Source organism: Somniosus microcephalus, chromosome 5 (assembly GCF_052327205.1).
Source record: "Somniosus microcephalus isolate GS21.2 chromosome 5, FLI_Smic_1.0, whole genome shotgun sequence".
In the NCBI taxonomy this organism is placed as follows: Eukaryota; Metazoa; Chordata; class Chondrichthyes; order Squaliformes; family Somniosidae; genus Somniosus; species Somniosus microcephalus.
Window position 1 is genome coordinate 92,817,132 of NC_140991.1, and position 14,576 is coordinate 92,831,707.

At 49.8% G+C, this 14,576-nt stretch overlaps 1 protein-coding gene across 1 annotated transcript in view; it reads left to right on the forward strand.

The window, feature by feature from the left end:
• Positions 1-14,576, forward strand: part of abitram (actin binding transcription modulator) — a 34,054-nt gene that overhangs the window by 11,701 nt on the left and 7,777 nt on the right. Inside the window, 2 exon segments of the mRNA XM_085987992.1 lie at positions 5,902-5,953; positions 8,254-8,383. Of these exon segments, the coding sequence (XP_085844118.1) occupies positions 5,902-5,953; positions 8,254-8,383 (182 nt within the window).

Genomic DNA, 14,576 nt, shown 5'->3' on the forward strand with positions numbered 1-14,576 from the left:
GGCCTGTAATTACTCAGTCTATCCCTTTTTAAACAATGGTACAACGTTAGCAGTCCTCCGGCCCCATGCCTGTAGCCAGACAGGATTGGAAAATGATGGCCAGAACCTCCGCTATTTCCTCCCTTGTTTCTCTTAACAGCCTTGGATACCTTTCATCCGGGCCTGGCGATTTATCCGCTTTCAAAAATGCTGAACCCCTTAATATTTCCTCTCATTATGTTTATCTCATCTAATATTTCACACTCCTCCTCCTTAACTACAATGTCTGCATCGTCCCTCTCTTTTGTGAAGACAGACGCAAAGTATTCATTAAGAACCATACCCACGTCTTCCGCTTCCACACGAAGGTTACCTTTTTAGTCTCTAATAGGCCCTACTCTTTAGTTACCCTCTTGCTCTTTATAGATAAAACATCTTTGGGTTTTCTTGATTTTACTTGCCAATATTTTTTCATGCCCTATCTTTGCTTTGCTAATTTCCTTTTTAATTTCACCCCTGTATTTTCAATACTCTTCTAGGCTTTCTACAGTATTTAGCGCTCTGTATCTGACATACGCTATCCTACCCTGTATACCCCTTGACATCCAGGGGGCTCTAGATTTGGGAGTCCCACCCTTTTACTTTGTAGGAACATATTTGCTCTGAACCCTCACTATCTCCTCCACTGCTCTGACACTGATTTACTTTCAAGTAGCTGTTTCCAGTCCACTTTTGTTAAATCACATCTCAGCTTAGTAAAATTGGCCGTTCCGCAATTGAGAATTTTTACTCCTGGTCTATCTTTGTCCTTTTCCATAACTACACTAAATCCTACTGAATTATGATCACTGCCACCAAAATGCTCTCCCACTGATGTCCCTTCCACCTGCCCAGCTTCATTCCTGAAAACCAAGTCCGGAACCGCCCCTCTTGTTGGGCTTGCTACATACTGGCTAAAAAAGTTCTCCTGAATGGATTTTAAGAATTCTGCGCCTTCTATACCTTTTACACTGATTCTATCCCAGTTAATATTAGGGTCGTTGAAATCCCCTACTATTACTGCCCTATTGTTTTTGCACTTCTCAGAAATTTGCCTACATAATTTGTATCATCTTAATGTTTGGGGGTCTATAGTACACTCCCAGCAGTGTGATTACCCCTTTTTTTGTTCTTTAGTTTCACCCATATGGCCTCATTTGATGATCCTTCTAACATAGCATCCTTCCTCACAGCTGTAATTGTTGCTTTAACCAATATTGTGACCCCCCTCCCTTTTTACCACCCTCTCTATCACCTCTGAAAATCCTGTAACCAGGAATATTGAGCTGCCATTCCTGCCTTTTTAGCCATGTTTCAATAATAGCTATGATATCATACTTCCACGTGTCTATCTGTGCCCTCTGCTCATCTGCCTTGTTCACTAGACTCCTTACATTGAAGTATATACCATTTAAGTGCTGTCAAACTTTTTTGTTTTCTATTTTCTAGCCTTGCTTCCTCTGCCTTCCTAACTCACTTACTAATTTACTGCCTTCCATTTCCAGCTTTATTTCTCTCCCTACTAAATCTACGATCAGATTCTCATTTCCCCTGCCAAGCTGGTTTAAACCCTCCCCAACAGCATTAGCAAACCTCCCCATGAGGATACTGGTCCCGGCCCTGTTGAGGTGCAACTCGTCCAGCTTGGACAGGTCCCACCTCCCCCAGTATTGTGTCCAATTCTGGGCATCACACTTTAGGAAGGATGTGAAGGCCTTAGAGAGGGTGCAGAAAAGATTTAAGAGAATGGTTCCAGGGATAAGGGACTTCAGTTATGTGGACAGACTGGAGAAGCTGGGATTGTTCTCCTAAGAGCAGAGAAGGTTGAGAAGAGATTTGATAGAGGTGTTCAAAATCATGAGGGGTCTAGACAGAGTAGGTAGAGAGAAACTGTTCCCATTAGCAGAAAGGTCGAGAACCAGAGGACACAGATTTAAGGTGATTGGCAAAAGAACCAAAGGCGACATGAGGAAAATCTTTTTTACGCAGCAAGTGGTTAGGATCTGGAATGCACTGCCTGAGAGGGTGGTGGAGGCAGACTCATATTTGTGGCTTTCAAAAGGGAGCTGGATAAGTACCTGAAGGAAAAACATTTGCAGGGCTACGGGGAAAGGGTGGGGGAGTGGGACCAGCTGAAGTGCTCTTGCAGAGAGCTGGCATGGGCTGAATGGCCGCCTTCCGTGCTGTAACCATTCTATGATTTTAATATACCTTTGGCCAATATATCTTTCCTGAGGTTTGGTGCCCAAATCTGAATGCAGTACTCCAGTTGAGGGTCTGACTAAGGCTTTGTACAACTGAAGCATCACTTCCTCACTTTTGAATTCCAAACCCATTGAGATAAAAGCCCACATTCCATTAGCCTTTTTGATCATGTTTTGTACCTGTGCACTAGCTTTTAGTGATTTGACACTGAGCAGGAAGTGAGACTTGGGGGTGATGACTGAAGATACAGCTAAAGCTGCTTTTGGTGACTGAGCTATGTAAAGTAAAGTGGAAGCTCTGGGCATGGTGGCTGCAAAATTGGTCTTCGGTGATGGATCGCAGGCAGTAGGGAACAGATAGTCAAAAAATGGAGAGTATTGACTAAAGCACAAGTTAGGGTAGTATGAATAGTAGAAACTGGGAAAAGGAGGGGAATGGCACATAAAATATGGCACCATAGTGGGATGGATTGGCAGTGACAGGAGTTCTAATCTAGAGCAGCAGCCAATATGTGGATTGTAAAGTACCCTATTCTCTTATACACAAATACGTAGGATTAGGATTTGATTTAATCTCATGATTAAGGTTTTTGCTTTCTTTTCACAGAAGTAGCTTGTAGACTTGTACTGTAGCTAGAAATAATAAAGTGGTCAATTTGCTCATTCCCAGAATGCTTCAGGGTATGGATGACATTTAGCAAGTAAAAGCTTTGTCAGCAAGGAGGGGTCTTTTGTTAGCAAGGAATGATGAAGCAAGGATAAGGAACGAATCGTCTTCCAGATAAAGTATCCTATATCACAAACAAACAAGACAATGATCAATGGATTAGTTCAGAAAACTCTATCACACCATAATGAATCATTAAGGTTACAAGGTGTGGGTGTACTGACTAGAGCCCTATAAGGAACGTAAGCATTCCTTCACAATTTGTAGAGACAAGAATGAAAGAATCAATGATGGTTACGTCGCTATGCAGAGCAAAAGCAGGTAATATTGTTTATTTCTCTGTATGACTATTGCTTAAGGCATTGACCTGGATTTTGTGGTCAGCGGCATACCTACGGAGTACGGCGCCTGCATCCGAACAGAATGCGCACTTACCTGATGGGGACCCTCCTTCGCTAACTTGCTGGCAGACGCTGCGTAGTAGAGGGCAGAGTCATGGCCCACGGATCCTGGGGCGCAGCGTGTACAAAAGCATACCTGGGATTTCGTGGGCCGGTGCTCCAATCAGGAAACAGAAGCAACATGTATTTGGAGAATTGATCTTTGAAGCTTTCTCAGAAAATGAATAAAAGGGAAAAAAAACAGGAAAAGAATAAACAAATTCAAGGAAAAGGAGGCAGATTCCAGTAGTTTAATGGCACTCGGGAGAATCGGGGTTAAATTAGCATCTGCTGCATTCCCATTTCTTTTAAAGGAACACAAATTAAACAACATCCTCTAAGTTATTAGATGATTCTTTGTGTGTATGCCTGTCAATTTGTGCTAATATTCCACATTTTTGTCCGTCCCAAATGAGACATTTAGGTTCTACAACTTTGTATGTTCCTGGATGTCATCTAATTGGAAAAAAAAGCATTTTTTAAAATTCCAATACAGTAATAAAGCATCAGATGAAGATTCTGGTATCCCCTTGCGCTGTGGAACAGGCCTGCGCCTGTTTCCACCAGCCGTCAAAATTTCATACGTAATTGCTAGGCAGTTGGTGGGCAATTAGCCCAACTCCACGGCAGCAATTAGGTTTTCAATATCGGTGCAGATGATCTGTCCAGTCAGATCAGGACAGATCACAAGTTCGGGATTTAGTGCATGCGCAAGCACATACCCACCGCAAATTCTGGCCCATTGAGTATGTCAAGACTCGGTCGAACTTTAAAAAAAAATTCATTTATGGGATGTGGGCGTCGCTGGCAATACCAGCATTTATTGCCCATCCCTAGTTGCCCTTGAGAAGGTGGTGGTGAACCACTGCAGTCTGTGTGGTGATGGTACTCCCACAGTGCTGTTAGGTAGGGAGTTCCCGGATTTTGACCCAGCGACAATGAAGGATCGGCGCTATACTTCTAAGTCAGGATGGTGTGTGACTTGGAGGGGAACTTGGAGGTGGTGGTGTTCCCATGCGCCTGCTGCCCTTGTCCTTCTAGGTGGAAGAGGTTGCGGGTTTGGGAGGTGCTGCCGAAGAAGCCTTGGTAAGTTGCTGCAGTGCATCTTGTAGATGGTACTGCAGCCATGGTACGCCGATGGTGGAGGGAGTGAATGTTTAAGGTGGTGGATGGGGTGCCAATCAAGCACGCTGCTTTGTCCTGGATTGTGTTGAGCTTCTTGAGTGTTGTTGGAGCTGCACTCATCCAGGTAAGTGGAGAGTATTCCATCACACTCCTTATTTGTGCCTTGTCGATAATGGAAAGGCTTTGAGGAGTCAGGAGGTGAGACACTCACCGCAGAATATCTAGCCTCTGACCTTCTCTTGTTGCCACAGTATTTATGTGTCTGGTCCAGTTAAGTTTCTGGTTAATGGTGACCCCCAGGATGTTGATAGTGGGGGATTCGGCGATGGTAATGCCATTGAATGTCAAGGGGGCGGTGGTTAGACTCTCGCTTGTTGGAGATAGTCATTGCCTGGCACTTCTGTGGCGCGAATGTTACCTGCCACCTATCGGCCCAAGCCGGAATGTTGTCCAGGTCTTGTTGCATGCAGGCATAGACTGCTTCATTATCTGAGGAGTTGTGAATGGTGCTGAACACTGTGCAGTCATCAGCGAACATCCCCATTTCTGACCTTATGATGGAGGGAAGGTCATTGATGAAGCAGCTGAAGATGGTTGGGCCTAGGACACTGCACTGAGGAACTCCTGCCACGATGTCCTGGGACTGTGATTGACCTTCAACCACCACAACCATCTTCCTTTGTGCTAGGTATGACTCCAGCCAGTGGAGCGTTTTCTCCCCTGATTCCCATCAACATCATTTTTATTAGGGCTCCTTGATGCCAGACTCGGTCAAATGCTGCCTTGATGTCTAGGGCAGTCACTCTTACCTCACCTCTGGAATTCAGCTCCTTTGTCCATTTGGACCAAGGCTGTAATGAGGTCAGGAGCCGAGTGGTCTTGGCGGAACCCAAACTGGGCATCAGTGAGCAGGTTATTGGTGAGTAAGTGCCACTTGATAGCACTGTCGATGACAGCTTCCATCACTTTGCTGATGATTGAGAGTAGACTGATGGGGCGGTAATTGGCCGGGTTGATGATTATTTGCAACCGAGATTGGTGTCAAGAGCAAGAACCTTACAGGATCCCAGACTAAGGACCCTGAATTGGGTTTATCCACTTTGGGCTCAAAGTGCTTTATGGTTGGCTTGTAATTGGGTTGGGCTGAACATGTTTTGCAGTGGGTTTCTAATCTCAGTTGAGCCTGGTGTGTGTGTTACAGCTCGATTCTCTTTTGTCATGTACTGTTGGCTTCCCTGTAGACAGAAGTAGAGAGGGGCACAGGAGTAGAGAGGGACAATGGAACGGCATGTTGTACGGTCTGTTTCTGTTGGGCATCCATGTTGAAATTTAGATTTTTTTTTAATGTAGCTTATGAAATGTTAGTTGCATTAATGGACTAATGCTTGAGTGAAAATAATAGGGACATTCTCAAAATTTCTGATAACTAATTTATCTTTCATTCCAGATGTTAAAGGCAAACCCAGTGAAGATCATTGTATCTTACAACATTCTAATAGGTAGGTGCATATAATGCCTTGTACAGAAAATTACTACTTTTTCTTTGATAGAATAATGGAATGTTGTACACTCTCAGAGCTTACAATTATTAAAGCCCTCTATAGAGCAAACTTGAAATCCATGATGGCATTTTATTGTATCCGTGTCTTCAACGTAAGCCACCTGAATGTTTGCAACTTCCTTATGCCACTTCTTGCAGTCTTTTGTTATCACTGATGTGCTGCCAAGTTGCTTGATAGAAATGCTGTACAATGTTACCTAACCTTTGAATGTACATGTAATGTCATTTTTGTGGGTATACACCATTTAAATTTTCTGTTGGAGGTGTGTGTTACTCAGGTATTGATCAGTGTCACAGATTTTAATTTTTGTTTTCTTTCACTGTTAATTAAATAAATAACTCTTGTCCCTTGATCCAAAATCACATTGAGCACCAGCAATTTAAGTAAGTGAAACAAAGATGTAAGTAGCAGAGGTTTCCTATAATCAGATTGAGCTAACAGACGTACTTGTTTGGCAATATGTAAATTGAGAGAATCTATGTAGACAAAATGGACACTCCTATGAATGGGGTGAATACTGTATTTCTTTAGATGTTTGCATATGTAATGTGTTTAAATGTATTTATGAATGTAATATCTTTGTATTAGTCTAAAAATCTGACATCAAAAGAATTAAGAGGCATAGTGGTTAGCACTGTTGCCTCACAGCGCCAGGGACCCGGGTTCAAATCCGGCCTCGGGTGACTGTGCAAACTCCACACAGACATTCTCCCCGTGTTTGCGTGGGTTTCCTCCGGGTGCTCCGGTTTCCTCCCACAGTCCAAAGATGTGTGGGTTAGGTTGATTGGCCATGATAAAAATTGGCCCTTAGTGTTAGGGGAGATTAAATACGTGGGGTTACGGGGATAGGATAGGGCTTGGGTGGGATGGCTGTCAGTATAGGGACCGGTGCTAGGGTTTGGATGATCAGCCATGATCTCGTTGAATGGCCTACTCCTATCTTCTATGTTTCTATGTAAAAACAGTTCCAAAACAGCACTGTAGTTCTTGTGATGCCTAGTGATAAATTAGACTTAAGACTCACTTTTTTAAAGTCTCTGCTTAAGGGGAAATGATCCCGTGTGATACTGAAAATGTTACAAGAAAACAAAACCGTTTGTCCGTATAAGTTTTAGTCGTTCTAAATTTTATAAAATACAGTTCTAACTTGGCTCTAGTGGTGGAAGTTTTTGGATTTAAGCTCTACTCCAGGGCCTAAGCATGTCATCTAACCAGACACCACTACGCTCCTGTTAGAATTGTTGTCTCCAGGTGAGACGTTAAACTGAAGCCCATAGTGTTATAAAGAACGACGAGTTTCTCCAGTGTCCTGGCCAATATTCTTCCCTCCACCAAGACAACAGATTTACTGGTCATTCACCTCATTTGCTTTTTGTGGGACCTTGCTATCTGCATATTTGATGCAATGTTTGGCTAAATAAATAGCAATAGTGACTGCACTTCAAAAGTAATTCATTGGTTGTGCAGTATTTGGACATCCTGAGGACATGGTATGGTGCTGATTAAATGAAAGTTGATTTTCCTTTCTATTTCTTAAGTTCTTTACAAACATTTTAGTTGTCTGGTTCATCAGTGGTCCATCTTAACCATGGGACTATATGTGGAGATGCCGGTGTTGGACTGGGGTGGACAAATGTAAGAAGTCACACAACACCAGGTTATAGTCCAGCTTTATTTGAAATCACAAGCTTTCGGAGCGCTGACGAAGGAGCAGCGCTCCGAAAGCTTGTGATTTCAAATAAAGCTGTTGGACTATAACCTGGTGTTGTGTGACTTCTTACATGGGACTATATGTGATTGGTTGTTAATGGCATCTTTAGAATCATAGAATTAAACATGTGATTGGTTATTGCTAATCACGTGACTATAAATACAGGAGTATGTGGTTATCAGGGTCAGAAACCCTATTGGTAACTAAGGCTTGCAAAACTTCAAAGCTTAATGTTTAAACAAGTTTTATTTACAGTAATTCTATTCAATATATTTTTTCCCATAATTAATATACTTCATTCTCCCAGAAGGTTTGGCCTAGCCCACTTGTTGGGGAGTGCAAAATTGAGGAGTGGGGAGGCTCGCAACTTGCCATAAAAGGAATGTTGTGGTGACACACAAGTGGAAAAAATATTCACAAAGTTACAGTGGAGACATGGCGGCATATAATGTTCATTTTGAAGATTTGGATGTCTTTCACTCTTTGTCTTTCTAAGGCTTTAATACAAGTCTTTCGATTACAATAGGATATGTGTCATCACTCTGGCAGAATCTCACCCCGTGTTACAGAGTGGGAAAAAAATAAAAAGTATTAGTTATCAGATCAGTGCCAACTGTAGTCGACTACAAAACAAGGTCTCGGGAAAATCTAAGCGGGTAAGTCTTTTTTGCTTTTTATTTGAATCTCTTCTCTTTCCTTACCTTCTCTCTCCTGACCATAGATGTAGAAGAAAATGCATACAATAACTGTCCTGCTGTGTAATTTTACTCATTTTAATCTCAATTTATTTTACTATTCCTGGTACTAAAATTGTCATAATACTGTTATTTTGAGCATTTTATTTTATAGATGGAGTATTAATTAATTCCACGACCACCTTTTTAAAAAAAAAAAAAAAATAAAATAATAAAATAAAAAATAGCCTGCATAGTAATCACTTGTGTTTATTTCTGATTATAAACTGGCTTCGGTAAAATTAAAAGAAAAGGCTGCTTTATTAATGACCCCTTATGTTTCTAGGCTTGTTAAGTCCTACAGATTTACAAAGTCTAAAGATTGGCTTGTGGTAAATTGGAGGCAAAATAAAAGTTTCATCAAAAAAATTGCAGTCTAAAGCAATGTAACTTAGAACTGTATTTCTGAATGCTGCTTATCACCTGCATCTCTTAGTTCTTTGTTCCTGTTTCTGAAGTGTGTTTTTTAGATATGTTTGTTTTTGCATATTTCTCTCATTTGTCTCCTATCACCCCTCTTGCCCTTTCAAAGTTCATCTTGTCAATGAGACCGACCTCCTGCTCTCTCGATCCTATTCCTACTAAATTGCTGACAACCCAACTTTCCTTCCTGGCTCCCATGTTAGCAGATATTGTTAATAGTTCTCTCTCCTCGGGTATTGTCCCCCTTTCCTTCAAATCTGCCGTCATCACCACTCTCCATTTAAAAAAAAAAAAACACCTCGACCCCTCCGTCCTTGCAAACTATCCGCCCCATCTCCAACCTCTCTTTCCTCTCCAAGTTTTTGAACGTGTTGGCTGTAAAGTCCGCGCCTCAGTAATACACGGACTGCGGGAGAACAATTAAACAGGTATTTTACTGAACACAGGGTACTCTTTTGGTTGATGCTTAAATAATTTTGACTAAATTAAACAAACTTAAACAAATCAAATTAAAATTGTGTTGGCCAGGTTGATGATGCACTCCAGTCCCCATGGCGCCCACCGGTCGCGGAAATATTCAAGCGCACCAGCGGACACCGCGTGCTCCATCTCCAGGGCCACCCGGGTGCGAACATGGCCGCGGAAGAGAGGCAGGCAATCTGGCTGGACGACCCCCTCGACCGCCCACTGCCTGGACCAATTGATGGCTTTTTTAGCCAGGCCCAGGAGCCAGGCCCACAAGGAGGTCCTCCAACCTGCCCGCTCCCCTCCGCACCGGGTGACCGTAGATCAAGAGCGTGGGTCTGAAGTGCAACCAAAAATCGAGGAGCAGCCCCTTCAAGTAGTGAAAGAGGGGTTGCAACCTCTCACACTCCATATATACGTGAAACACGGACTCCTCCAGGCCGCAGAAAATACAGGCGGCCTGGGAGTCCGTGAACCTATTTAAAACCATATTGCACGGGACCGCTCCGTGCAACACCCTCCAGGCCAAGGGAGGACTCCCGCGTAGAAAGCCCTCCATTGGGGACCTTCGCCTCCACCGGTCGGCAGACGAAGATGGCAAAGTGGAGAGTGTGCAGGAGCAGCCCGTACAAGAAACCCCTCCACGCGGAATGAAAAGGCACGGAGGGTATTTCCTCGAGACGGCTCAAGTTGTGAGGCGCCGGTTCCTGAGGGGAGTTTCGGGGCCGGGCGCCGATGAGGAATTCCGTCCGAACGGGCGTAAGCTCGGATGGGATCGTCCCACGTGCCTGAGCCGCCTCGATACGCCTAGTGGAGCCGGGGCCCAGTGCCACTTTCACCGACTCGATGGCTTTGACCGCGAGCCGGACGTTGGTCCAGGACAGGCGCCGCGCCAGCTCCTCCGGCGCCATCCAGCCCGCTCCTCCGCCATCGAGCAGGTCCCCGACTCTGGTCACCTTGCCAGGCACAGCCCTGCGCTCCGCCAGCCACCCGAACCCGCGGTCGTGGAGGTGCGGATTCCTGAGCAGCGGCTCCCGAACAGGTATCTCTGCAGCGTCGTCAAGGACCCGTTAACTTTAATCAGACACTCCACGGCGGCGTACAGAAGTCGGATCCGGGCGACGAAATGCGTCCCGAACCCGAATGCGCGCAGAGTCCCGAAGAGATACTCGTGATCCACCCTGTCGAACGCCTTCTCCTGATCCAGGGAAAGGAAGGCGACCGACAGACCAGCCCTCTGGGAGTGGTGGACCAGGTCCCGGACCAGATGGATGTTATCGTGGATGGTCTGGCCCGGGACCGTGTAGGACTGGTCGGGGTGGATCATGTGGGCCAGCACAGTGCCAAGGCGAGCAGACATGGCCTTGGCAAAGATTTTATAGTCCGTGCTGAGTAGGGAGACCGGGCGCCAGTTCTTAAGGAGGTGGAGATCGCCCTTCTTAGGCAGCAGGACAATGACCGCCCTGCGCCAAGAGAGGGGCATCTCCCCGGTCGCCAAACTTTCCCCCAGGGCCCGCGCGTAGTCGCCCCCCCCCAAGACGTCCCAGAACGCCCTGTGGAACTCCACGGTCAGCCCGTCCAGCCCCGGGGACTTTCCCCTGGAGAGCTGGCGGAGGGCGCCGGTCAGCTCCGCCAGGCTTAGCGGAGCGTCCAATTTTTCGGCGCCGTCCGGGCTGACCTTCAGGTCCTCCCACAAAACTCTGCACGCATCCTCGCTGGACGGATCCGGAGAGAACAGAGCCCCGTAATAGGCGCGGGTCTCCGCGCTGATTCCCTCCGGATCCGAGACCAGAGATCCATCGTCGGCCAGCAGCCCCAAGAGCTGCTTACGGACCCCCCGTCTTTTTTCCAGCGAGTAGAAGAAGGGGGAGCCGCGGTCCAGGTCCCGCAGGAGCTGGATCTGCGACCTCACGTACGCGTCTCGGGACCCGACGAGCTGCAGGTCCTTCAGCGCGCCCTTCTTCTCTTTGTACACCTTTTGCGGGGCCGGGTCCTCGATGACCTGACCGAGACGGGACTCCAGGTCGAGCACCTCCTTCTCCAACCGCCCGACCCGGGCCTCCCGCCTCTTGGTCGACCCCTTCGCGTACTCCTGACAGAAGAGACGGACGTGAGCCTTGCCCACGTCCCACCATAGCCTCAAGGAGGGGAAGCCCCCCGCTTGCTTCTCCAGTCGGCCCAGAACCGACGAAACGAATCCCGGAACCGCGCGTCCTCCAGCAGCAGGTTGTTAAAATGCCAGTACGCGGACCCCCCCCCCCCCCCCCCCCGCGTGCGCAGCGGAGCGAGCTCCGCCCACACCAGGTGGTGGTCGGTGCACGGCACCGGCCGCATGGAAGCCGCCGGAACGCAGGAGACGTACACCCGGGAAATGTAGAGGCGGTCGATTCTGGACCTTCTTCCCCCAGACCTCACGCTAGTGAAGGCGCTGGAGTCGGGGTGGAGATTTCGCCAGATGTCCACCAAGTTGAAGGACCCGACCAGGTCCCTCAACTTCTCCATCATCACCGGGCTTCGCAGGGGACCCGAACGGTCCCTCGCCTCGAGGGTGCAGTTAAAATCCCCCCCCCCCCGAGGATGACTCACTCGCCCACGTTGACGGAGCCCAAAAGAGCGGACACTTCCTCGAAGAAGTGCACTTGCTGTGCACCGGTCTGAGGGGTGTACATGTTCACTAGATGGAGCGGCACGCCCCCCAGGCGAACAGTGACCTGGAGCAAGCGGCCCGCACGTGCTCCTTGACCCCCAAGATCTCCGGCTGAAAATGCGGGGCCAGCAAGATAGCCACCCCGCTGGAATTGTTGCCTTGCCACTCCAGGAGCCACGTGGCTTCGTCTCCCGGAACGGTGTGGGTTTCTTGCAGGAAGCACACCACATACTTCCCGTCCCGAAGGACCGAGAAGTTATTGAATCTGCGGCGCGCCTCCCTGCTGCCGTTGATGTTGAGGCTGGCTATGGTTATCTTCATGTCAGAAGCATAGTGCAACCTCTACCTACATCTAACGGGGGAGGGAGCGTAGCCGCTAGCCAGCCGCCACTTCCTCAGCAGCCCGTGAGGAACGTTCTGAGCCGACGCAGCTCGAGTGGGCACACGCCCGCGCCCATGATCTTAACGGCGGCACGGACGGACACGATGAGCAGCGACAGCTCCGACCACCTGTCGAGGGCCAGCCGGATCTGATTGTGCCGACCCAGGCACGTGGCCATAAAGTCCCGGAGTTCCCCTACGGGAATGAGGGGAGACTCGGCGAGGGGCACGAGGTCATCCATCGCCTCGTCGGCGACGGAGTCCAATTCGTCCTCCGCGTCCATCACCGAGTCCCCGTCCTCCTCCGGGGTTCGCCACCAGCGGCCGACCCGTCCGTCGCGCAGTGCGCAGCGAACGGCTCGGCCGCACCAGCCGGCCCCGCCTCCGCGCAGATCCCACCCCCAGGATCGGCGGCAGAGGGTTCCTCCCTGGGCTCCTCTAGGGGCGCCGGGCCAGAAGACGGCGGCGGTTCGGAGTCCCCCTCTGCCCCAGACGCCAGAACGACCGGGGAAGAGAACAATTCCCAGCTCCTCCAGTACGTCCGGCACCAGAGACGCAGCCAGGGGGCCATCCTCCTCCCCGCCACCAACCTCCGACCCAGCGGATGGGGTATTTTGAATTAAAACCTCTACCAGGTCGAGCAGCCCCTGGGAGATGTCCGGGTCGCATTGGGCGAGCTCTCCCGACCCGGCGAGGGGTAACGGCACCGATAAAATGTCAATCTCCGCCGCGGGTTGTTCTGCGCCCACCCCCATGGGCAGGGTCTCGTCCCCATCCCCGGGAGGCATGTGCCGGACAGACACATCTGCCTCAGCCTCCCGAGGGACAGGCGACCCCTGCCGATTGCTGGTGATGACGACAGCGGCGGGGCGGGGGGCGCAGCACCTGCGGCGGGCGACGACTGCCCCTGCTCGGAGGGACCTCCTCTTCCAGGGGGTCGCGCCGCCTTTTCAGCGCAGAGGGAGCGAGGGAGACCTCCATGTCTGCAGGGGCCTCCTCGTCTGCTCCCTCTGGCGGAGCAGGTTTGTCGGGTTCCTCGGGCCCGAGCCCGGCCGCAGGTATTGGCGTTTCCGCTACGGCGGTCGCGGCCACAGGCACGAGGCCCCTCCCGCCCTCAACTGCCCCGATCAACTCCGCGAGGAGCGCGGGTGTAAGGGGCTCAAGGGGCAAGGGCTGGCCCTCCACGGGGGGACCCACCCTAAGGTGTTTAGTTTTTTGCCGCGCCTTCTTTCCGGCCGGACCCGCTCCCTCCCCCCCGCCGGAGGCCTTAGTGGCATCGGCCCCCGACGTCGACCGCGCATCAGATGTTCGCGATGCGCGGGCAGATCCGGGGGGAGGAGCGGTGGCGGCGCCAGCCTCGGCCGCACGAGATGATCCGGTGGCCTTGGAGGCGGGGCAGTTTTTCCTGATGTGCCCCACCTCCTTGCAGGCGTGGCACCGTCCGACGTCCAAAAGACGCGATAGGCGGTCCCCTCGTGGAGGACGACGACCGCCCCGTCGGTGTCCTCCTCCCGCGCCAGCTGGGTAAACAGCTGGCGCCGGAAGGAGACGACGTGGCGCAGGCTGGCCTCCCGGAAGCCGAGCGGGATGGGCGTGATCCCCGACCTCCCCTCCCCAAGTTGGCGCAAATGTGGGAGGAGGAGCTCACCAGGAACATAGGGTGGGACGTTCGAGATGACAATTCTCTGCGCGGTGGCCTCGAGAGAATCCACCGGCAGGAAAGTCCCGCCCATGGTGAGCCCCTTGGCGACGGCCAGGGACACCGCCCGCTCCGACCCCAGGAAGAACACAGCCTTCCCGTACATTTTTGAGGCCGCGACGATGGCTGAGGGGCCAACAACCCCAGCCATGGCTTTAACGCAGGCCTCAATGGTCATAGTGGGGTGAGTATAGCTCTTCACCCCAAGCTTTTTGGTTATAAGTTTAAAGGGTGACGGGGCAGCGGGAGCAGCTGTGGCTGCCACTCCCGCATAAGTCCTGGCTGGCCCCGCCACCGGCGAAGATGCAGTCGCCATTATGGGGTGTTGGTTTTTTAAAAAGGGCTACACTCACCCCAAGTCACAGGCCTGAAGGTGTTAATTGTGGCCTCGGTTGTTTTTGTGTCCTCTATTGAGCAGAGGGAGCTGTTTAAATTGAAGGCACACCTCTCCCCTTATTGATTAGAATTGGGAGAGGGGCCTTCTCCCCTCTGCTAAATAG